The sequence below is a fragment of the Denticeps clupeoides genome, chromosome 6 (assembly GCF_900700375.1).
Source record: "Denticeps clupeoides chromosome 6, fDenClu1.1, whole genome shotgun sequence".
NCBI classification, from domain to species: domain Eukaryota; kingdom Metazoa; phylum Chordata; class Actinopteri; order Clupeiformes; family Denticipitidae; genus Denticeps; species Denticeps clupeoides.
The window spans coordinates 13417663-13444302 of NC_041712.1; the positions used below are offsets into that span (position 1 = coordinate 13417663).

Sequence of the window (26640 nt, forward strand, 5' to 3'; positions counted from 1 at the left end):
TTATTACCTGTGTCCTCAGAGGGATGCGTGTGCTTGTGTGTTATCTCTATGAGTCAGAGAAGAGAGTGTACAAGATACAAATCAGCTTTCTGATCAAATCTCTGAAGGTCAACAGGACAGTCATTTAAGGAAACATCAGCAGCGGGAGGCAGAGCCACTCTTTCCGTCCAGCTCTTCAAGTCTCCTCACATGTCACCAGCTGATTTATCCGCGTGTAAAAACAAGTGACGATTTTCATTCTAAGCATTTTATGTTTTATGCTTTGCATTTCGTCTGCATCACTCCCACAGCGCGGTTAAGCCCTAGAGAGACTCCCTGTTATCTGCTGTGGTCAGAAACAGAGACCTTGGCGGAGCATTTTGAATGCTGTAGTGACCTTGTGAGGAGATCATGCCGGTTTGCCATGCCAGATTCGGATGATGTGTTCATGTGGATTGTGCATGCTCGTTGTGGATTATAAAACAGGAGCTCACAGTGCTGAGGCAAGGGGGGGGGTGTTCACAATGCTGGAGTCCAAAATATGCGTCCATGTCCACTATTAAACCCCCATGCAGTGGACTGATTTAAAGGGCATGTAGAACATCTTACAAACTTACCTAACATCCACCATGCTTAGATAAAGGTTGTAGTCCATATTCTGCTGCATGCTGTGTATTGCTGTATTGTATAGAGTAAATAGAGCTTCAGCAAATAAATGCCATGGAGAGCAACTGCCAAGGGGAGGTCCGACATGTACCCCTATTAAACCGAGGAATACTGTGTTTGTCTCAGGCGCTGTGGGGCGCCAATTGTTTGTCCACATTTAGAAGGAGCAATGCAGAGGGGCAGACAGGGTGCTACAGAAAAATAAAAAATGGAAAACTGTCTGGAAGAGGTAATTGAGCCACATGGTGATGGCACTCATTCATCATGCCTTATGCGGAAACGAGTCAAAGCCACACTGTTGTCAACAGGGGGGGAGAGAGAAGGAGAGACAAACAAGCAACGTGGAACTTTAGGGTGTCCATCCGATGTCAAGTCAGGTGTTTCAAAAGCTGCCTGTAAAAAAGAGACAAAGTGAATGGAATTATTTTCATCCCATAACCCTTGCCCTGTTTTTTCTGCTTATCATCCACGGTTAGCAGCGTACCAGTTATTCATCCACCCATCATCCAAAATCCCTTGGTTTTTTTAAACGTCGTCATTGTTACTGTCTCACTGTGACAACATCATCTGCCTTTAGATAATCTCAGCAGAAATGATTATTGCGCTGAGCCATGCAGCCGCTAATGCCTTTACATAAGGCTCTTAAAATGTTTTAATTAAAAGCAAAATAAAATATAATTTGCGGCGGCTAATGCCTGCCAAGCGGCAAAGTGCTTCTGAGCGAGGGGGGGGGGGGGGGGGGGGGGGGGGGGGGTGCTATTTGCGTCGCGGCTGTGTAACAGCGTATACATGACGAACCATCAGGGAAATGTGAACTCGTGACCTCGGCCCAGAGTTCCGTTCCAGCCATATCCAATCATACGTGTAGACAGGCCATGGCTGTCACTACACATCCTCGCATCAGTGTCTGTGGTCACAGCCCCGTGATGCCGAAAGTATCTGCAGAGTTCCCATTTTTCCTGATAAAGTTTGACTGCCCATTAAAACCCGCTCCCATACCACCCTCCCACTCATCATCTGCTTAATTGAGCCGCGTTTGAAAGGTGCTACGTGAAACATTGACTCCACATTACTCACACTTACAGAAGCTCCGCACCCACCCTCAGTTCACGCTGCAAATTAAAAATCATTAGAAGGAATTAAAAGTTTGTTTGCAAAAAATAAGCAGCTAGCAATGCAAAACCCACAGAGACACATTATGTATACAAGTGACTTTTTTAGTCTGGATCAATGCAGGTTACCATCTCAAGGTGACTGTGAGGCATGTTTGCCATCTCTGCGCTCATTCCACAGCACCAGGAAGCAAGATTCTGTGACAGGCCAAGCGTCGTGAATGGGATTAGCATATGCGGTCGAAACTGATACTATTGCTCAGCATCTTATCCAAGAATAGGAACAATCCCAAAATGGGATGTTCCTAGAGCACTGTGTGATGGGTTCTAATTCATTCTAGCAAATTCTCAACATCTGACACATATTAGATCATTTACAAAATCAGTCTTTACGATTGCTGCTTTCAAAACATTGTCCACTTCTGAATGTGGCACATATTAAATACGGACTCCTACAGAGGTTGGCAGCTCAGCTCTCTCCACATTGTCTCTATTGGCTCTCTGCAGAGGCTTCTCTGCATCTTGGAATTAAATAACACAACGTTGTATGCTTGAATGTAAAATGATGTAAGTATACAACAGCCTCCACCCACAATGCACCATATCACAACAACAATCACTTCACTTCCACTTTTTTGATACATCAGTTTTGATGGATTTGCATTGTGGGACATTTGTTGCGAAAAAAAAGAAGGCCCAGATCATGTATCTAAAAATAGCTTGAAATAAACAAGGTGAGCTGACATGTCAGTGATGATTTGAAATATGAAATGTAATATTTCTCAAATTGTGGCAGAATTTCAAATGAGTCAAAGCAACATTTAAAATAAAAAAGAAGCAGTGAAAACTATAATAATTCAGAGGTTTTATTGGGACACTGAAATTAAATTAAATTAAATTAGCCCTTAATCAATGGACTGGACTTCTTTCTTTAAAGAACGATGTCTCAACTTTCAGACCTTCAATCAATGGTTTCATAATTGGTTGGTTCTTTGTAGGTAGTAAAGGTTTTAATGTTAAGCACTATTTATGTGGATGCATGTCGATGTGTGTAATTCCATGTATAGGCTTCCTTAAATATTTTAATGATATAGGATGTGGATCATTGCAAAGGGTGCATGACAAATCATGGGAATTACAAGCCGTGTGTGGCTCTTATTAATTATACCATTAAAGGCTACCTCTATTAGCACTTTAATTTTAAGGAACCTTGTGCTTTAGTAAACATGAAGTGCTTTACTCAGACCATTTACGTTATAATACTTTATGCAGGGATAAATCATGTTGCAATGTAGATCTTCAAACAAGTTCTCATTTATCCCATGCCACGGCTTCCTGGTGGAGCGTTTCATTTAGTTTGTAGATCTATTTGCATTACTATAAGCAGAGGATCACTAAATGCTGCTATCTGGGCCTCTTTCTTTTTTGTGCACACATACACACATGCTAAAATCCATACACATAGACACATCAGAGCAGATCTTCCCCTCTTTCTCCATCTCTATCTGTATTTACTAAAACCCTTTTGGAAAAGGCCCTTCTTGCTAGATTAACTCTGATATCAGACGAGTCATCGTGAGTGGTAAAGAAAGCAAAGTCCCTTCCCTGATCTCTCAGATTAAGTGTCAAATTAATCTTTCATATTTTTATGTTTTCCCCCTTGCCTAACTCCCTCCAGGCAAATGAAATGGAAAACGCACACAGACAATCTCAAGAGCGGATTGGGCCGGATTTGGAAGTCTTAGATGCTGTTTAACCCAGAGGGGGCACGGAACATTCTGTAAAATCTACCACCCCATCCACACACACCCATTTCTCCTCAATCGACTTCTCCTCTCAAAGTCTCGGCTTCTGTTGCATTAAGGAGCTCAGATGCTTGCAGTTCACACATAGGGCCGTCCAGGCGATTTCACGAACGCTGCAAATTTCCTTGTTGAAATGGGATGTAAACAAAAACAGTGGCACACCAGAAGTGGGGGTAAGTGGTTGACATTATTTTATGAGATTTTAACTATGACATTTTCATTTGCTTGAGTGCGGCACCGGTAGTGGAACAGAAATCTCCCAACCGCACATTCAGTCACAAACCCATTATAAATTTTGACAACAAGGTTCCTAATTAGTTTCAAAAATAGTTTCACAATTTTTCACGAAAACTCCTAATTACCACCAAATATATTCTTTACTAACACAATCTGATCACAACACAACGTTTCAGAATCACTTTTCACCCGATCTCCTTATATTTATCCTATAATTAGATCTGACAGTATGCTGTTCATGTCAGATAGAAAACTAATGTGACAACAGGCATAAATAACAGAAAGCACCTTCTGCCACCAATAGACAGACTAATAATATCCATGGGTAAACAAATACCTCAACTTTTAATGGGGATTAATTAATGACTGACACACATATCTCAATTTCTGTCACACGCAAAACATAACACAGCCATGCAGTGTCATTTGCGGTTGAAACGTTCATAAGCAACAGCCACCACGGTTGGCTATTTAGCTGCAGCTCAGACTAAAGAGGCTGCTGATCCGTGGGTCATGTGTGTTCTAAACATCAGAACTGAAGCCTCCTAATTTCAGTGTTACGTAACACAGGCAGGACGAGGTTGTGGGCAGGAGGAATATTTCCTGTCATCCCAGCAAAGTTCTCACAAGCTGTGAGAGAGAAGGGAGACAGACAGAGGCGAGGAATGGATATAGAAATTACATAGACAAGAAAGACAGAACTAGGCCAGATGTATTTTTTTGTGTACTGGCAGCGCAGGGCAGGAAGTAGGAGAAGGAACGTCCAGAGTTGCCTGGACAGTGGGGAAGGCCTTGCAGGAGTGAAATCGGAAAAGCAGCGTGGGGTTAGAGCCAGGCTGTTGAGATGACACGCGAGCCAAACAGACAGAGATGGACAGATAGACCCTGCAGGCTCCTCTGAAGCCAGAAGAAGGAGACCCCACCCACAGCCAGCCCACTTAGACAGCAGGACGTAGAACAGCTCTAACAATGATGAGCGCATGTGGAAATTCTTTCCACTACTTCCATTTCATTTTGTCAGTGGTTACTGTTAATAGTTATTGATGTGGCACTGAAAAACATCAAGTTGCAGTGTTGAGGTGCTTTTGTCATTGAAAGCACCACCTCTGGAGTGCAAGCCAAAAAAATCACCAAATAAATCTTATCAAAGTCTCCTTCTTCCATCCCATTAATTCAGGTCAAACCGAATGCCTTTGTCTTTCACTTTTTGTGGACAACTTTGGCATGGCACATTATTATTTAATAGAATTCATCATTACAACAGCCAAACTGTGATGGGCTTTCCAGCATCAGAAACTACAAATTCACACCAGGATTTTGTGTCAACCAGTGAATTCAGTTATAAACCAACTGGATTGAATCAGAATTATTGTGTGGATTTGTATATCCTGATCCGTTTATGTCTATCACTGCAAACCACATATTTAGAGTGTAAAGGTCAATAAATTTATAGGTGACCCTTAACATTAAGGTTGTATGTAAACGGTGAAGAAACATGAACTGGTGAGACCTGACTATGCTAAATTATAACGTTTTTGTTTGCATGGAATCATGCATCCATTCAAACTGCATCCTGCAAACACACACGCGCACACACACACACACTTGCACAGCCTCAGTGAGGGCAAGCTCATCCTGTCACCTGTCATTCATCCCCTGATGGATCATGACCTTGCTCTCTGCTGCAGAGCACCCACGTAAATCAGCCCTGCATCTCCTAGATGCTTTCCACAGCACCATATAAAGTGCGAACGTCTGATTAATTGATTGATCACTCTTTGATTGACTCACCCATGCAGTGTGATTTATTGGGATCAGGAAGCCTTACAAGGTGACAGCGGGGTTATTTATTTTTTCCCCTTTCTCAACCTATCTTGCCTGATCTGTAAATAGCAATGACAGATATGATTATGCTTAGGAAGCATACCCAAAGCCTCTTAGTGGTGGATATCTATATAATCAATGCTAATCACAAAGCCGATTGGCTCTCTTTGGCAAGTTCTATCCTCAGAATACCCCTGTGTGTTTGTGGTGTGTGTGAGCCACACGTTGCCATTGCTATTGCAGGGTGGTGAAAGTGTGGTGTTGGGGTGAGCCTCCGCTCATCTGTCTGTCACCATTAGCACAGAACAGCAACCGGTCCCCTCTCTCTCTTTCTCACATACACACACACACACACACACACACACACACACACACACACACACCCTGAGCAACTGTCTCTTTAAAAACACCCCATTGAAATCCTGCCTGATTCTATGTGTGTGTTTGTGAGCGGAAAAGACTGGGACTGGAATGAATCTCAGTGAGGGAGAGGGGGAAATTGAGATTTCCGATAAGAAAATTCTGCACGTGGAAAAGAGAGAGATATGGGGATGAGTGAATGGGGAAAAATATCTATATTCTCAGAGAATACCGAGCAGTTCCCTTAAAATGCTTAGCAAGCATGCCTGCATGTGGGCTGACTTTGAAAATAGTGAAAGTGTTTGTGTGTGACTGATAAATGTCACTACAGGCATCTTGCACTTGGTTTTTCCTTCTTTTCCACGGTATTTCCTGCTTCTCTCTCTCTTTCTGAAGGGCAGGCAGATAGATGAAGCTCGTCTCAGAGAGTTAACTCTGTGTGGAGAGCAGCCAGCCTCTTTTCTCCCCCTCCACCCCCAGTTTCTTTCTCTCTTCCTCTCCGTCTCTCTCCTGTTTCCATCCGTCTTTCTCTAACACTCGATTGCTCTCATTTGCTTGCTCTCTTTTACTCCCTCTGTTCTCTCGCTGTCTCTCTCTCTCCCCCTCCCTCCCTCTCTCATGAATGTCACCTCTACTGGTGGTATCCGCTGGAATTCTCGCTCGTTCCCCCATACTGGCTTGGTGTGGGGGGGGTGGGAGGGGGGTGTGTAGCTGAGGGCTGAGAAGAGAGAGAGAGAGAGAGAGAGAGAGAGAGAGACAGAGCATGCCAGAAGAGGCGGATGGGAAATTTCTCCCTCTCTCTGTCCATCCTTCCATTACCGGCTCTTCAGTCTTCTGACACCGGCTCCCCTGTCCTGTCCGCGGCGCCACTTCTGGATATATCTCACTGGATTACCACTCCAGATTATCCTTTCTGTCTTTTTCTCTTTTTTTCAGGGAAAAAAACAAAAGTTAGACATCCAGGGACTGCAGGGTCACCATCTGCCGAACTCTGCATCCATTCTGCCCTCATTTGCCTCTTTTCTTTTATCCTCCTCCTCCTCCTCCTCCCGTGTGTAAGTGTGCGCTTCCAGTCTTGTTGATTTATTCGCAGCCGGTCGGGGAGAACTTTCTGTGTCTCGGTGCGAGGAGTTGCACCCTCGTGCGAGTGTTTACGTGTGGGAGTCCTGGGCTAAAGTTTCCCTTCGCTGCTGTCTGTTTTTTTTTTCCATTCTTCGGGACGACGATGACATGGGAGGGGGGGCGTCTTCGCAGGTGGTGTCGCAGTGGATGTTTGGTCAACCCCCTGGACTCTCATTTAGAAAAAATGTGACCAAATCAATTTTTTTGTCTTTTTTACTCTGGACACTACTGGACATTTATTTGTATTGTGTTTTTATAGAGATTTGAGTTTATTATTAGTAGTAGTGATATAATAGATTTTTTTTTTTTGTGACGAACGCTTTATTGGATAGGCGACTGAATTAGACCTTGGTGTTCCTACTGCTTCCATTTTTTGGAAGGGGGGGGGATAAACATCCTTTTACCTGCGTGACTGTAGACTCAAACCTCCAACAGCCCTCACATTTCTCTGGTGTGTAGCTGAGAAGACCAAGCAGCAGGGCTCTGTGAGGGCAAAAGAGACCCCCCTCCCAAAGGCGAGAGGGGGGGAAGATGGCAGCACTTGCCAGCTCTCTCATTCGACAGAAACGGGCGGTCAAGGACGACCAAGCCAATCGGCCAGTAGCCAACAAGCGCAAACCCTGCCCCAAGAGCAACAAGTCCCTGTGCCAGAAACAGATCCTAGTCCTCATCTCCAAAGTACGACTATGTGGTGGTCGAAGAAGACGGAACGACCAAAGACCAGGTAGGTCCCAGCATTTAATCCTTAACGCTGATTTCTGATTGGCTGAAAAGAACAATTTAATACACTACTCTTGGGCTTGGGCGTTTTAAGAATAATGTACAAACATGTAACTAGGAAGTGTCCTTAGGTCCCAAAATCCAAATTCCCAACTGTTTAAAAGGACATTTGGTTAAAAATACCATGAACCTCGGATTCACATCAGGGCCTTTCTGAACTGAGCTTGGTCACAGTTTATTGCAGTGAGAAAGAGAGAGAGTGACCCACGCCTCTCATTCCCAGGTCTGTACCCACGTAACTCTGGTCTTTATAACCCCTCTTAAGCATCATGTTCCTGTCACCTTTCACATTACACAGGCACACGTGGGAAGATAATTGATGCAGAGCTACTTATTATGTGTGGGTGTGGATTTCAATGTGAGTGCGTGTGTGTGTGTGTGTGTGTGTGTATGAGATAGAGAGATACCCAAAGTTTGTTTTCTATTACCATCACATTAACCTAATGTGTAATTATGATTGTCTCTAAGCCCCCTCAGATTGCTCCAGAACTGATACAGTATTTTTAATGAGATGTTGGGCTCTGCCATTTGACCTTGCCACCAGCTACACTTGCAACTCAACACATCTTGACAAAGAATTAAACAACAAAAGTGAACACAAACTAACATGGGTACATTGTAAAACTGCAATAAACTATTTGCAAACTAATTCACACGCATACAATTTATAGAGATTTGCATTGTGGCCAAATATGCACAATCGTGTCACCACGTAAAAGAGAGTGTTAATAAAATATGCATTTCATTAATCGAATCATGGATAATTTATTGAAAGTAATTTATCTGCTGCAGCAATGATGTACAGTTATGGAACATTTCCTGGCTGCTGTCACAATAACCATAATTTTATATACATATTATGTTTACACACACACACACACACACACACAGGCAGACAGGCGTGTTTTAGAGCGTAAACAAATGTTATGACAGGCCAGGTTATAAATGTTTCTGAAAGGCGGGGTCGTTTATCTACGGCCTGATCAAAATTGCTTCTCAGGACATTATGGAAATTAAGCTGTTTATCCAACCTAGAGATGAAGTTTTCTTTCAGTGCCATACCATGAGCCTGAAATAGCTTTCCTTTGTTGCATTTCAATTCCTTTGACACCATCTGAATCCATTTTCTTTTGATAACAGATGTGTATTAATGTCTTGTAAATAAAAAAATAATAACAATGAAATAAATTACTAATGCAAAAGGGGAGAAATGACTCCTGCTAACAGACCCCGGCCCTGTGACAATCACACACAATCACACACAATCACACACAAGGGCTTGTGCATGGACGCCTACTTTCTTAATGGATGTGAGAAATGGTTGCCGAGCGCGGCTCTTTGATGTGTGAGACTGAAAAGCTCGTTTCTAGGCCATTTGTGCAGCGCGGCTCCCCAGAGGCGGTGATTTCCGGTGCGCTCATTCTCCTTCGCCCCATCGCCGCGTGCCACGCACTGCGCGCCGCGCTTTCATGTGAGGCCGGCGGGCCTCATCGACGGGGCTCACAGCACCGTCGTTTCCCGTCACACCGTTCTGCCCATAGCCAGAAGATTGACTCACTGTTACGGCTGCATTGTGCCAACATCAACGCGGGCATCGCGCCGGAGACGCCACGGAACTCGGCTCTGCGCTTGCCTTTCACGGAGTGCCCGGAGCGTAACAAATGCCCCCCTCCCTTTTCTTCTCTCTCTCCACTCTCTCTCTCCCTCTCCGCCCCCCCCCCCCTGCTATTGTAAGGACTCTCGCTCTGTGAACGATCAGAACGATCTGTCCCCCCCGCCACTGGCACACACCTCATTACCTTATACTGATTAATCAATAATCATCCTCTCCACCGCCTGGCTCACACACTCTTTCTGTCTCTCCCTCCCTCTCTCTCTGTCTCACACACACACACACACACCACATACAATTTCCTCTCTCTATCTCACATACGTACACTGCTCTGATGTCATTTGGTAAGTAAAATGAGTTTCTATACTGATAAAGCTCCATTTATTTTCTACTGCAATAAGCACTAAGAAAAACATGGATTAATATGTTGTGCACAAACTATATATTTCAGTTGCACCTGAAAAAAAAAGAGCTTTGAACTGGGTGTGCAAAACCAAAAAAAGTTTTCTCATGAGCTAATGTCTCTCATCTGGTCCTGAGAGCAGGTGGGGAGGCACTTAAAAAACCTAAAAGTGTGCTCCAGAAAAAGAGAGAGCGTTGCAAGGAGCGCCAGAGAAAATGAGCCCGGGCCTCGGTAAGGAGGACTGTAGTAAGGCATCAGCAGGTATTATAGACGCGCCGGGCGGCAAAAGTGCTGCGGCGTGCAGCGAGACCACACCTGGGAGAGCGAGCTGAGAGCAGGTCACGAGGAGACGCGATGGAGGATAACATTAAGCTGACCGCAAAGGATGGGCCTCAACGCGCTTACTCAACAACACCTGATCACCCCGCACCGTGTTGGGTAGCCACTTATCAGAGCAGTGACAGTGACAGGGGTCAGAGGAGGTGGGGGAGGGAGGGGGGGAAGGAAGGATGCAGGAGGAGAGAGGAGGAAGGCGCTGGGTAAGGAGGGAGAGACGGAAGATAAGCGGAAGGGAGCACACTGTGCTGCTCAGAGTGGGGTTTCATGTATTGGCTCTGGTTTTAAATATTACACTGCACTGGTGGCCAAATATGCTAATACATAGAAGAAACTTTGTGAATATATTTAATATATTAACAGGTATTTGTATGGGTTTAACAAAGAATGGAAGTTAAAAACTAGGACTGTATATTATTCTGCATACAGAAAAGGAGAAAAACAGAAATGCTGATTGCCTTGTAAATACCTCAAATTGTTTGTTTATTATAGAGGAGAAATGAAAAGAAGAGAAATAAAAAAGCCAAGAATAAGTAAATGAAAGAAAAGCACATTGAATAAATGTCGTGGGGAATCTAAAAAAGCCAAAAGGAGTGTAAACAGGCCAGAAACCCCAGGCAGAGAATGCATGCATCTTAAAAGGTTTCCCTCTGTCATTCCATATGGAACTGAAAAGGCAGAAAAATGTACTGTGTGGTACTGCTGCATGCTTTTTGTACAACTTACACATGACACAATTGCACCATGTTAGCAAAAAAAATGTTAAGGTAAATGCAAGTAAATTACATTTAACATCATTGTATCTGTACAAAAAACCTAAATACATGCATGTACACACACAATTGTAGGCATGAGGGTTTGGCGTGTTCCATGATGCAATTGCCAGGATTTTCCTTCTTTTGGGCTCCTAAAATTTTACCAAAGAAAAAAACAAGTGGATGGTGAAAAAAAAGTGGTATGTATTATTTAGTGCTATGCATGAATCAAGAAAAGTGCTAATCGCCTTGTAAAAACCTTAAACCATTTGCTGTATGTGAGCTTCTGCTTCTGTTGTCAAAAGTTACGGTGCACCCCCCATGTTCAGATCTTTAATTCAGCTTCTATCACTGCAGCTCACCTTAATAGCTTTTAATTAGACCTCTGTAAAGAACACCGTAATATTTCAGCACTTTATCTTAATGAAATCGTCACAGCTCCCGAGCGGTCAGGACTCTCTGCTGGACCACTTTAAGCTGCCCTGAACAACATTATGCCTGCTTTCCATTTGCTCCCATTGCAATCGGAGTCCCAGCGGCAGCTGTTGGGTCAGGCGCTCCCCAGTGAGGTGCATTGGAGGTCAGTGAGGCATCCAGTCCTGTGCATAACGACAGCCATAACTGAGCGTGCGGAGGGCGATGATTATTAACGGTGATGGCAGCGGTCTACTTGGAGCATGTAATGGCTCTGATGTTAACTTCCACGTCGCCTAGAACCCACCTGCGTCTGTGCGCCGCCACTCTGGCAGCAATGAACAGACGTGGCCTTAGTGTGAATTAACAAACATCAAACGCCACAAACATGTTTGTTAATCAGGCAATGGACAGACCGGATTCAAACCCCGAGGCAGAGCTTTTGTTGGCCGAGTGCAGTGCACAGCTGGTAACTGACTGTTCCGGGCCAGAATGTTGACAGAGATCCCCTTTGCCTTGTCTGGGCAATTTTTGTCTCTGCCCACGGTTCAGCGCGCTCCGGCCACTGCCAGGCGGGACACGAGGGCCAGAACACCACCGTACGTCCACGTATGCATCTGGATGCTGAAAGGGCTGTTGAGTCGTTGTGCCCAGCTCCTGCATGCGCTTTAATAACGAGGACACGGAAGACGCAAACAGAAGATTACGGTCCTGCTGCAGAGCCGATTTCGTAGGCTTTACAGCTGGAGAAAAGGGACCGTTTCTCTTGCATAGTTGTTATTCATACTTTTGTTTTTGAGGGTTTATTGTTTGCTGTCAAGATTCACATGATTTTGCAAGAGGCGCAAAATTTAACCCATAGAAGCCCTCAGGAGCGATCACGATAGACAGCTCAGAAACTACATGGAATAATTTCATTATTTGGGGACCCTAGGAGTGTTGAGAGGTTCAGCAAATATTACTCTAATTGCCATCTTCATGAGTTGGGTGTCCTCTGCTGAATCTGGGTCTTGGATAGGTCCTTGTGATCATCCTTTTTGCAAAACATTCATCAACTTGAGCATCCTGCATCATATTAAGCAAAATTCATTGCCTATATTGATGTAGTTTCTCTATGGAATTACTTCATATTTATGAAAAGGACGAAAGGTGAACATTCTTGGAAAAAAGGCCAAGTTCATTCACAAAGTTACTATATTACAGCAGTGCTATTGTTCTCTTTTACTATTCATGGAAGATATAGTGAACTAGTACTTTGGCACTAGCATTTTGTACAATGCAAACACTGACATGCCCACTAGCAGAGAGTAGGATCTGATGCCCCACTTATTAAAAACAAGAAACTAGCCAAACACATAACACGCAATTGGATGGCCGTAGCCTACTGGGTAAAACACTCACCTATGAACCTGAAAAGTGCAAAGTCACAGGTTCTAACTCCCCTTACTATCATTGGGTCCCTGAGCAGGACTGTCTCCAGGGGATCTTTCCCTGTATCTACTGATTCTAAGTCGCTCTGGGCAAGGGTGTCTGATAAATGTCATACATTTAAATGGAAATTATGCAATTAATGAACAAACGTTATTATTTTGGAATTATGGTTTTGTGTCTCAGGTCCAGAAAGAACTCAGCATCAAAAGTGATGACTTAGTATTGATGTCAAATTGAAAAGGTTTGTATCATGACAGCACTCATCTCCCCTGAATCAGGTTATTTTCCCATCAAAGCTGAAAAGTGCACATCACATGGTTTCAGGTTACCGTTTAGCCACAGTGCTCGACACTCTGTGGTTTACTGTGTGTGCAGTTAAACCTAAAAGGTGGCTGCTTGTGATGGTGTTTATCAGGATCTTGGCTGGGAACAGAATGCTTATTTACTCATGAAATGATGAGCAAACACATAAGCGCAGGAAAACACCCCTGCAGCACCTCGTCTTCCGACCTAAAGACATTGCGGATGACAAAGAACGCCTTGATAGCTTCTCTCACATAACAGCCAAAATTGAATTTGTGGACACCTTGATTAAACCTGACAAGGACAGATTGAGTTTGACCTCTAACAAGAGACAGAGGGGGAGAGTGCCAAAAGAGTGTGTGTGTGTTTGTGTGCTACAGAGACAGAGAAAGAAGCTAATACAGAAAAAGAGATAAAATACGCCACTTTTATCATTTTTAAATATGCACAATATGGGTTTGTGACTATATGTGTAGATGTGTGTGTGTGTGTGAGTGTCACACACACACACCATTAGGATTGCAAGGTATACCTGAACACGCGTAGAGTCCAAAATACATTTTCGCCGCAGTCACACACCACTGTAGCAAATGCTTAAATAAGTAAGCCGTCCCCGGGGACGGCTGTCAGCAGCTGTCAGTGGCTCAGAGCTGCGTTGACAAGGGCACAACACACACGCGACATACAGCTGTCCGACTCGGCCTCTGTGATGATTCCCTGGCAGGCCCTCATTAATATACACTTAGAAAATACCTGGCTAACTGGGAATTTGCAGGATGTGTCATGAGAGGGAAGGGGAAGCCGCTGCAGCCTTGTGTGTGTGTGTGTGTGTGTGTGTGTGTTAGATGGAGAAGGGGTGAGGCGGAGAGATATACAGTGTAACAGAAGAGCACACAGAACAGGCGGGGAGTCCTCCTAACGAAGGCTGAGGGAAGCCGAGGCGGATCGGGCGGCGGCCACTGGGTAAGAGGCGCCCTTGGCTGCTCAGTGAAGTGGCACCTGTAATTACCCTGAGTTCCCTTATCACGCCTATCGCCACGAGTCCTGCCACGAACGACCCGACGCACATACCCACAGCGGGGCCACTGCTCCAAACCGGAAAGGGCAAGGACATTCGCTACCTCTTCAACGGTGTGTATAAGCACAGCAGGCAAACAGCAACCATTTCTGTGTCCCACATTGCCAGGAAACAGGACAAAGATGTCCGTAGGGGACAAAATGTCCAACGTCGTCTCAGACAAGCAGATAGTTACAGACAATGCAGAGTTCTACAGGAAAAGAATGTTGTTGGCAGTGTATAGAAAGAGCAGCAATCAGCCATAATATTATGGCCTAAAATTGAGCAGATCCACTTTTTGTCACTAAAACAGCCCGGACCCACTTGCATGTACTGCACTAGACCTCAGAAGATGTGCTGTGGAATTCAAACCATTATAATTAGATCATTTGGGTTCTGTAATTGGTGGTGGTATCACCATACATGGTACGGATGCAATATTGGACTGAATTCAGGAGAATTTGGATCAACACCTCACAACTCACTGTTATGTTCCTCAAAACCATCATGATTTTTAAGGTGGAACTGAATTTTTGCAATTGCTCTTTTTTGACTATAAATGAGTATGTCAACTTTAAGGAAAAAGGCACTTTTCTTTAAGGCACAATATTCAAGTTCAAGCGCAGTGCTAAATGCTAAGAGTGGGGCTTGTACATCAAGAAAGCATTGCCATAATTTATGATGCTTGCACATTTGACATATATGGGTGGTTACGAGGGTGGTAGTAGCTTAGTGGGTAACAACCCCCAAGGCAGAGCATCATAAGGTTCAAATCCCACTTACTACCATTGTGTTCCTGAGCAAGACACTTAACCCTAAGTTGCTCCAGGGGGGGACTGTCCCTGTAACTACTGATTGTAAGTCGCTCTGGATAAGGGTGTCTGATAAATGCTGTAAATGTAAATGACATATAGATGGGCAGCAATTGAGATAATACAGAATTAATTTTTACAGTCATTATCCTAACTACCATTGTAGAATCTGTTTATTCAAAAATAATTAAAATATCATGTTAAACCAACAGAAAGAGTAGCTAATTTATCTTCATCAAGATACTGATAACTACCCAGCAGTTCTTTCATCTTTTATCTATTTATGTAAATCCTAGGAATGTCTTTGACCTTACACAAGCAACCAAGCTCCACTGGGCCAAAAGCCAGTTTTAAAACAGTGTCCAAGGTTTTCATTTTCTGTCTAATTTATCCCCCCCAACTGCCAGGTGCTACAGCACAAAGATAATCAGTTTTATTCATTTCCTCTGGCAGTGGTCATAATCTTCAGTTTATATGATATGTACAGTGCAGGCCAAATATTTGGACACATCTTCTCATTCATTTTTTTCCTTTATTTTCATTATCATTTACATTGGTAGATTCTTACTGAAGGCATCAAAACTATGAAATGAACACATGTGGAGTTTTGTACTTAACAAAAAGTGGAGACCTGACCACCACAGTCACCGGACCTGAACCCAATTGAGATGGTTTGGGGTGAGCTGGACCACAGAGTGAAGGCAAAAGGGCCTAAACACCTCTGGGAACTCCTTCAAGACTGTTGGAAAACCATTTTAGGTGACGACCTCTTGAAGCTCTGGAGTGTCCAAAGCAGTAATCAGAGCAAAGGGCGGCTATTTTGAAGAAACTAGAATATAAAATATGTTTCCAGTTAGTTCACCTTTTTTTGGTTAAGTACATAACTCCATATGATGCCTTCAGTGAGAATCTTCCAATGTAAATGGTCACGAAAATAGAGAAAACACATTGAATGAGAAGGTGTGTCCAAACTCTTGGCCTGTACTGTATGTTAAGTTGAAAGCACAGAAGATTTCAGTGAAAACTCCAGATAAGAGTTCTGTTCTAGTGGTTCAAAGCATATAAAGAATGACCCAAATATCCTCTTAATTATTTATTGGATAACAGAGTTTAGTTTGTTAATTATTCAAAGTGAATCAGAGTTTCAGAACGTCCTGTTTCCCACCTCTAAGTGGAACGTCAACTAGTTTAAGTCAGAGAAGACCATGAATGCCCTTAGAAAACTAGTGAAAGTATGACAGACTTGCGAAGCGCATTTACAACAGTGAATTGATGAAGAGGACATTGAAAGGCTTCAAATGCCTTTTTAATTTGTTTAAATGCCAACTAAACCACATGTGCCACATTTCTGCTGTCTTCTCAACTCTCACTGTCCATCTATAACTGTGTAGTCCATAGCATTGGGCGTATGCAGGGTTAGGCTGGGACACACACACGCTAATGACCTCATCATAACCAGCTTTATGAAATGCTCATTAACACAAGTAAAGGAAAAGCGGCCAAAAAGGACTGTCGTACAATTTAACAACACTAAGAAAACTGTCAGATCCATTTGTGAGAAGGTATGTACAAATGTTTCACTGTTACTGTACATGGTTCATCCTGGACACCCTGGACATCTATAAATGGAGCACTGATGGAAGTTTGACTGCTGTTTAAGTGCTTGGAGGTCATGAACAGAAATACAACAAACTTGCTAACTGAATGATTTAGACAGGTTCCTGTGCAGTAACAGTAGAAAATGTCACAAAGCAAGTCAAGCAAACAGTCAGCATCTCCTCCCAATTTGTAGCAATGTAGCAGAAAAGCCTCTTCCTTCTGAAGTGCTATGTTAAAGCATATCTTTTCGATTTTTCACTTGAAATATTAATCAAATTCCTTGAGGATCGGCCCCTTAATTGGTGGTCTGCAGGTTTCGCTCTCTCTCTTTCTCTCTCTCTCTTGCTCTCTCCATGTGGCAGTTGGAGATTTGATGTCTTCGAATCTGAGCTTTGCTGTACTGAAGACCCAGGGTGAATTGGAGAGAGGCAAGGGAGACTTTTGAGAGAGCCTAGGGTCACACACACAGCTGGACTCCCTCACTACAAACATCTTACCCACATACAGGCACTATAGTCGGACATTTCTGCATCCACTTACATACACACATATACACATGAATACTGACTCTCACATTTACAGAGCACACACATACATGCACACACACACACATGCATGCATACACTCAAAGAAACACATTGGCTTCATTGCCAAAAGCACCCCTCCAAATCATTGAATTCAGGTGTTCCAATAATTTCCATGGCAACAGGTGTATCAAACCACTAGGATGGGAGGCCGCAAACATTAGTGAAAGTATAGCTTGCCCTCAGGAGCTCAGTGAATTCCAGAATAGTACCATGATAAGATGTTACCTAAGCAAGAAGTCCATTCATGAAATTACTAAATACTCTACGGTCAGTATTATAACAAAGTGGAAGGAATTGGGAACAACATAATTTCACAAAGAGCCAGGTCAGAGAGCGGGGTCAGCACAAGGTGAGGTGCCTACAGATTAGTTCATTATGGTACTCCATATCCACTTGGTTCCTTTGCTCGTCTCTGGCGTAGGAACCCCCTTGTTAGAATCGCGGGGCAGTGCATAGCCTAGTGTATAGGGAAACGGACCCATATTCAGAATGTTGCCGTTTCGAATCCTGAATCTCCAAGGTGCTACTGAGGTTGATCAATGCTCACTATGGGTTAAAAACAGAGGGCACATTTTGTTGTGTGCACCATGTGCTGTGCTGCAGTGTTTCACAATGACAATCACTTCACTTTCTAAGAACAGGAATGGATTTCCATGACTGAGCAACTGCATCTAAGCCTTACATCACCAAGTGCATTGCAAAATGTTGTAAAGCGCAGTGCCACTGGACTCTGGAGCAGTGGATATGTCTGGAGCGATGAATCACGCTTCCCTATCTGACAATCTGATGGAGGAGCCTGGGTTTGGCAGATGCCAGAAGAACATAACGTGTCTGACTGAATTGTGCCAGGTGGAGAGTTTGGGGGTTTGGAGTTGTGGGCTTGTTTTCTTTATTTATTCCAGGGACTCCCGAACGCTTCAGCATACCAAGGCATCTTAGACAACTTAATTGCAAGAAAAGGTTAGAGATGGTCTCTTCCTGTTCCAACATGACACCACAGCACAATGCATAAAGACATGGATGAGCGTGTTTATACAATTAAGACCAAAATTATTCATAACCCTGGAAAATTTTGTTCATTTTTTTATTCACCCAAGTACATTTTGCTGAAATGTAAAGAAAAGCTGAGATTGTTTTTCCCACAATGATGCCTCTTATTCATTATCTTATTATCTTTTGGTAGACACCTGTGTTATTTCCGATCAATAAAAAAGACTTGCTGGTTGAATAAAAAGAACTTCAAGTAAAAATTTGCCTGGGGTATGAATAATTCTGTAGTAATACCGAGTACAACACACGTAAATGTACCATAGACTAGATCGGTTTAACTCGTGTAAAAATGTAAGTGCAAGAATTTGCTTCAACATGAACAATAAATACATAGAGTGCATCCGGAAACTATTCTCAGCACATCACTTTTTTTACAGCCTTACTGGAAGAATGGTCAAACAGTCCCATAAAACAGTGTCATGGGAACACGCACAGTCTCAAGCAGTCCTACTTGGGCTTCCCAGGAAGACCTTATCCTGCAGAATCACAGTCTCGCCCTCTTTCTGTCAACATCCAACACATTTGTTTAACTGCTCAGATGTTGGCTGTGACTCCCTTCCTGGCTGTTGTTTGACTGCCAGGCTCTGCACATTTGGCTGATCTTGGTATGCTCAGCGAGATAATGATGTGTCAGGCCAAAAACGAGGTGGGAAGGAAATAGAGAAAAACGAATGAGGGATGTGTTCCACTCACGTCTCGTTTTGGGTCCAACTGACAGGACCAGGAGGGAAACTAAACAAAATGAAGCAGCAAGAAAATATGAAGATTCAAATTTCACGAATAAATATCACGCCATTCACAAATATATTTCTTGATTCAGCAACAAATGTAACAAGACACACAAATGTAATTTATGATTTACCAAGAAATGTAACCCCATTCACAAATGCATTTCTCGACTGATGCACAAATATCAGTGCAGTGACATATACAAAAGTTATACATGATAAACCTGCACTTGAGCCGCTGTATATATTGGCGATACCCTGACATTTATTTGTGGATTATTGAAACTTCCGAACTCCCATCAAGTAAGTTTGGGTGATTCCTGCTTTACCTGCTGGTTATGGTATATTGGGACATTCCCAGGTTAACTTCAATCTCATTTTAAATATGTCAATCACATTATAATCTGGTCACCCTGCACATACAGATGCGAATACGTGCTGGTGAAAGACACTCTGCACATGAGCTTACCTTTTCATTGGCTTGTGAAGATTTTGCTGTTAACCTGTTCAGAGAATTACAGATTGTATTCTTGTATCCAGGGTATGTTTTTCACAAATTTTTGTATCCAGGTATTTAGTCACAAATATATACAGCGGTTTGCAAATGCAGGTTTATCGGTTTTTTTTTAGAAATTAATTTGTGAATGGTGTCATAAATTATATTTATTAATCTTGTTTCATTTGTTGCTGAATAAAGAAATATATTTGTGAATTGTGTGATAATTTTGAAACTAAACTATCTCCATAAGAAAATTCCTCAGCCGATCATATTAATTAAAGGGTATTGATGTGTGAGATTAAATTAAACAGAGGCATGGGTACAAAGGGTACAAGAGAAAGAATAATGCTGTTTGCAGACACTAAAATAGAGTACAGTGTGATTGTGTTACAGAATTGTTCATTCTGTTCAGAACTGAAATCTGAAAGTTGCACAGATATTTGATATGTGAGTAATATGTGTGTGTGTGTGTGTGTGTGTGTGTCTGTGTTGCTGTCACAGAGAAAAGAAGATGTTGCTTTGTCTCTGCTTGTATTCAGGATGATGCAGTGCATTAGTACAGTATCGTGTGACATGGAGTCTGGGAACACACCATTATGACTGGGAAAAATATTGGGCATGAATGACACACCGCTGTCCCTGACACACTCACTGTACATGTGCAAGGACCTGGCAAACTCAGACTGACAATCAGAAAATGTGTGTGAGAGAGCGAGCATGTGAGTGAGGAGGGGAGAGAGGTGTATATTTCAGACCTTGACTTTCTAAACAAGCCCATACATTGAGGTGACAGGTTTACTATGTTGGGAAGCAGTGCATGAATATTTCATGATAGCACGATCATGGGCTTTTCTGCTGCTGCTAATGACTAGGAGCTCAGCAGATCTTAAAATATGCACAGCTGAAAATGGATTTTTGTTACCATACCATAACATCCATATAACACCATACCATATCAAATAAGATAACACCATAAAATAACACAATGGCATAGACAGCCATGCTATAATAAAATCTATAATAATCAATATATTCCACATGGAACTTTTCTGCTGCCATTGAACATTTTTCACTTGCAGATTTTCTGAGCATTAGAAGGTTATATACACTCATGTTCCATGTGCTTTTCCTTATGAAAGAATAATACATTGCTGGACAGACACTTTGGTCTTCTCTTTGTCCCTGTCTTATCACTTTCTCTCACATGCTGTATCTCTGTGTTTCATCCCTCTTTATAGTGAACCTCTTTTGTTCTCTTCTACTTCTTTTTGTTCACCTAATTTGAAACACACTACTGTCCTAATATCACCTCCCTAACCTGGTGTGCATTTAACAGTAATGGCCATCAGTAAATTGGAAATTCTCTTCTTGGTACCCCCCTCACGTGATTGGCTGACAAGCAGTCCTGTAGTGGATGTAAGGGCTGTTCAGAGGGATGATAAGGTTTGGGAAACATTAATGTCTGTGCACATGCAACGCTTCACCGATGTTGGTACTGCAGTTGCAGGATTTATAACAGAACGCAGCATTTCCAGCCGACTTGAGTACCCTAACCAGCTATCTGTGTCCATTACTGACATTCTGAAAAAAAAGCACAGCATTTCTGTATTTCTGTATTTTTATTCAGTGCGGGGGTTTGATTCTACAAGCGGTCCGGAGCGGTAACTCTGTGGGTGAATAATCACTCTTGTCACTTCTCTATTCAGACTGTGGAACTCTTGATTAGCCATGCGGCATTTGAGAGTCATATCAAGGCAATAGTGTAAAATGTCTGCTTTTATGTTTCTGCGGCGTCTGTATAGAGCCATCCTTTCTCTAATGAAATGATGTGTCATTGCCCTCTCTTCCGCTTGCTTTTTGCTCCTGCTGCTCCGTGGCAGGATAATGGCTTGCTTTCCTGTTCTGATTGGGTGATGTATGAAGTTATTGGCTGGGATGAAAGCCTACATAACTCAGTGGATATTAGGTGGAGAATGAGTGCAAGAGAGCAGGAGAAGAAGAAGGATATTTAAATCAGCCGCAGTAATGAAAGCTGGAGCTCTTTTTCAATTAATGATTAGCTAAATTCTCCAACGCTCACACTGCAGTTAATGCTTAGGAGCATGCATACACACACACACTCACACACACACACACACACACACACACACACACACAAACTGTAGATGCTTTATCAGGCTGTGGGTGGGTGGGATTGGTTGTGCTCAGTGAAAAGTTCAGCAGACTCTGGCAGGCTTTGCTGAATGAGCGATGGAGTGACATGAGATGAGATTGGTATTCACACACACATACACACAGACACACAAACAGATGCAGTCGGGCACAAAACACTCAGATGGATACACAAGAAGACATGTTCAGCAGCACATCTACACACAAAACTTTTACATGAGAAAGTTTTACACAAGTGTACACACTGACACACAAATGTTAATTTTTATTTAACTTATGTGATATAATTTATTTTCAACAAATGCACACAGGGCTTCCGGAAAGTATTCACAGTGGGTCTCTTTTTCCACATTATGTTATGTTGCCTTATTTCAAAATGGACTAAATGTTGCTCAGAATTCTACACACACCCCATAATGACAATGTGCCACAAAGCTTGAAAAACCAATCCTTGGCCAGTTTTGCCCATTCCACTTTGCAGTACCTCTCAAGCTCTATCAGGTTGGATGGGAAGCGTCGGTGCACAGATATTTTTAAGATCTCTCCAGAGAAGTTCAGTCGGATTCAAGTCTGGTGTCTGGCTGGGCCACTCAAGGACATTTACAGAGTTGTCCTGAAGCCACTCCTTTGATATCTTGGCTGTGTGCTTAGGGTTGTTGTCCTGCTGAAAGATGAACCGTCACCCCAGTCTGAGGTCAAGAGCGCCCTGTAGCAGGTTTTCATCCAGGATGTCTCTGTATATTCCTGCAGTCATCTTTCCCTCTGTCCTGACTGGTCTCCCAGTTCCTGCAGCTGAAAAACATCCCCACGGCATGATGCTGCATCCACCATGCTTCACTGTAGGGATGACTTGGTGATGCACAGTACCTGGATTCCTCCAAACGTGATTATTGGGACCTTCAAAGCAGCATAACATTTTCTGTAACCTTCCCCAGATTTGTGCCTCGAGATAATCCTGTCTCAGAGGTCTACAGACATTTCCTTTGACTTCATGCTTGGTTTGTGCTCTGGCATAAATGTTCAACTGTGTTCCAAATCATGTACAATAAACAGTTTTTTCTACAGGTGGACTCCAATAAAGATGCAGAAACATCTCAAGGATGATCAGGGGAAACAGGCGGCACCTACATTTACATTTACATTTATGGCATTTATCAGACACCCTGATCTAGAGCGACTTACAATCAGTAGTTACAGGGACAGTCCCCCTGGAGCAACTTAGGGTTAAGTGTCTTGCTCAGGGACACAATGGTAGTAAGCGGGATTTGAACCTGGGTCTTCTGGTTCATAGGTGAGTGTGTTACCCACTAGGCTACCCCAATTTTGAGCTTCATGGCAAAGGCTGTGAATACTTAAGTTTTTTTTTTTTTTTTATTAATTTGCCAAAACATTGTCCATGTTGTCATTATTCTGGTGTTGTGTGTAGAATTCTGAGGAAAAAATAAATTTTGGTATAAGGCTGTGGATAAAAGTGAATGCTTTTCAGAAGCACTGTATACTTTTAAATGCCTTTTTATATGCAGACCATTCACATAAACATTCACAGCCAAAATGTACTTACACTATGCACTGCACCACAAATCCACAAGATGCAGGCATCTTGCACTGCCACCTTTCTACCTCCAGCCCTATGGTGAGAGGCTCAGGACTATCAATACATGCATAATAAGGTTTGGTGACAGGCTCTGCCCTCAAGACAAAAGACTCACAATTAACATTAATGTGCATTATTCATACCCGGTGCTCATTATTTTGCAGTATCATTTTATAATTTGCTCAGTGAAAGTTAATGTGCAATATTAACACTGTTCAATGTGCACTTATCTATTCCAGACATATGGAAGGTTGCTCATCACTTTTCCTATGACACCTATTGTCTATAGCTCGCCAGGGCAGGAAAATGCATTAACAAGTTCAGGGCTCCATTGCCAGGTAATATGCAGTAACCAAACTATTTTAAAAGGATGAATAAAAATACATGCACAATAAAAAATATATAATTTACAGGATGAGTCAAAGATAACAAAAACTACATTTTTGGCGAAGTAAAGCAAAGCTCTTGGGTCATGGTGCAAAGTTGGAATGTAGATAGATTGATTGATTATATGGACAGGTGTCCATAGGTGTCCATGGATGAGTTCAGAAGCTCTCAGTGTTGTTATATGAAAATAGAACTAGAAGCCAGAAATTTTGCTTATTAGTAGAGGATCAAATACTTATTTTATCAATAAAAATGCAAATTCAAATGAAAAAAAAATTGTTTTTTGTTCTGTCTCTCACTGTTCAAATAAACTAACTATTGAAATTACAGACTGATTGTTTCTTTGTTAGTGGGCAAGTAGGTATCTAACTTATATAGCTTGTAATTAAACTAGGGCTGAACAATTGACTGAAAACTGATCACGATTTATTTGACAAAAACTACGATTGGCAATTAATTTATGGTTATTCACTATGTTACGTGTATTAAATCCATTCATTGAAATATGAACTACACTGTAACTAGCATACCACAAGTAGCGGATGAGCTGCCAAATCCGAAACACTTGCCCAATCATTTCCATGCATGCACAATGGGCTTCACGAAGCCCTGAACCGAGCACAGCGCAAGCACAGTGTGCCACTCAGCAGCCTTGCGCTGTCACCCTTGTCAGTGTTGAAATAGGTGGGTTTCAGTCACATGGTTATGATGATGCATGATTTCTAACGGAGGACAGGAAGTAAAATGGGAGAATATGTCTTTGGAGATAAGTGTTGCAGACATACATGCACACAAACATACACACAGACATTTGATTGGTAGTATTGTATAGAACCCAACATATTAGCTTATTCAGAAAAATGCCACATGGAGGCCCAGCAAAAGGGCAAATCATGCCAGTTCAATTTCTCTTATATTTGTCAGGATTGACTGCAGCTGGGCTCATCACCGGTGGCCAATCCTGACAGCGCTTAAAAGCCAGACATTTCCGCCCCTTCGGGAGGGAAGGCATTTTCGTGGACTGTTGTGAGTGCACTGTTGTGTGTTAGTGTATTTTCAGTTCTGGCAATCGCCACACGCCTGCGGGTTTGTTTTAGTTGTTCCACTTTTATTTCCCGTTCTTGGCCACCGCGCCATTGTTTATTTGTATTTATTGTTAATTTGTAATAAAATCCCTTCCCAGCATGTCAGACCTCTGCGCTTCCTTCCCCCGTAAGTCCGTAGACGTGACAATATTAAACTAATTATTTGTTATTGTGTTCTTATTTTCATCTCTGAGATTACATGACCTAATTGATTACCTTTATGGGCAGAAACTCTCTTAGACCTTCTTCAGAAGTCCAAGACATAAATGTTGGTCGCAAACCACTGAACTGGGAGTATAACATATACATCTCAATTTTAATGGTAATTTAATAAATAATATTATAAAGTCCACTCCTTTCAATTAATTTCAGCTTTCTCTCCATTGTGTTTATTACCCTAGAAATAACATTAGAAAAAATGACATTAATCTGGGAAATTACTTGTACATTGCACAAGCTTGGAAATGACAATTATGTATGTGGTATCCCTGGAACTCTGAATAGACAGAAAATAATTAATTTAATGACGACATGTTTATCCATGGGGGCAAATTGTCACTAACTGAACACAGAACAGTGCATTATTCAAAATGTAAAAGCCCTTCCACTTAGGGTATAGTCAGCATTCCTGTGGACTTCTATTTAGGTCCACTCAATGCCATCCTTGTATAAGATTTTTATTAAAATACCACCAAAAGTGCGGTACGCATCTATGTCTCTATTCAAACTTTTGCAAGTGGTTGAGGGTGGGTGCAGAGAGCTGACAAGGGAAACAGATCATATATACTGCTGCATGGTATGCTGTATGTGTGTGTGTATGTACCAGAGTAGCATCACTCTCCTGCCCAAATATACACAAAGGTTGTCAAAGGAACAACGATAATGAGACACATTCAGTGTGTGCAGCACAAAGCTCCACAGAGGGAGAGATTTCATGTTAAAGTCACAAGAGAATGAGGTTGTCATGAGTGCACCGTGCATAGCTAATCTGCCAAGTGGACAGTAAAGGACTCACGATTCATCACAGAAAGGTCTTGGCACGGGGGTAACATTTGCCAGCCTTAGAACATGAGCATTTTGAGAATAAGTATGAAATTAATACATGCAGAGGAGGTAAGGGTGCTATTTATCTGTAGCTTGCTTCCAATTACAGTGAAGATGCAGACCGTGGACCTGATTCTCTATCATGTGTGTGTGTGACATTACCACCTTAACGTAAAACATGGTAAACAGTCAGGTTGACTCTCAATACAGCAGTCTGGCTTCATGAAGTTGCACAGCTTGTCACTTGTCAATTCATTTAAAAACTAGAACAAGAAGAAATAAAAGACTAGTGTACTGACTCATAAATGCAGTTTTCGCAGTGACGTCTGATTCTTTGTCATAAATATGGCAATGAAATGTGCGCTTTATGCTTTACTGGCATTTCTGTGATGCATCTGAGGACTCAGATTAGTCCTGAGAATTGAGTTCAAAATGGCAACTGTGCAATTGTGCTTTCATGGTGTACTTATATTAGAGAGTTTAACCTTGGCATGAGTCAATTAGAAGGAAATTGATGTTACAAAGGAAACTAGAAAATAGTTTTGTGCAGCGGAGCAGGCAATGACTTTGCAACTCTGTTTTTCATAACGTCTGTTATGAGTTGTGGGCATTTTAATGGACTGACCAACCATTACACAGAGACAAAATGATAGCTATCAAATCAACCTTGAAGCCTGTAGGGGAAGACATGCTAACGCCTCATTTATATTGTTGCAGACATTGTTTGCATGCTCTCACATAATGAACAAGCGCTGCCAACCAAGTGATAATAAATTCAGCTGATTAATACACCCGGTTTCCACATCTGTATATTAAAGCCCTGGTTTCTTACCGTAGTCTTCATTAGTTTCTATGTCATCGATTCATTAAGCAAAGTTTTTCAAAAC

General features: G+C 42.3%; 1 protein-coding gene across 1 annotated transcript in view; it reads left to right on the forward strand.

Moving 5' to 3' along the window:
• Nucleotides 1-6317: 6317 nt before the first annotated feature.
• fgf11b (fibroblast growth factor 11b) overlaps nucleotides 6318-26640 on the forward strand; it is a 38400-nt gene continuing 18077 nt past the window's right edge. Inside the window, exon 1 of the mRNA XM_028984616.1 lies at nucleotides 6318-7829. Within this exon, the coding sequence (XP_028840449.1) occupies nucleotides 7637-7829 (193 nt within the window). The 5' untranslated portion in view covers nucleotides 6318-7636. The remainder of the gene's footprint in view (nucleotides 7830-26640) is intronic.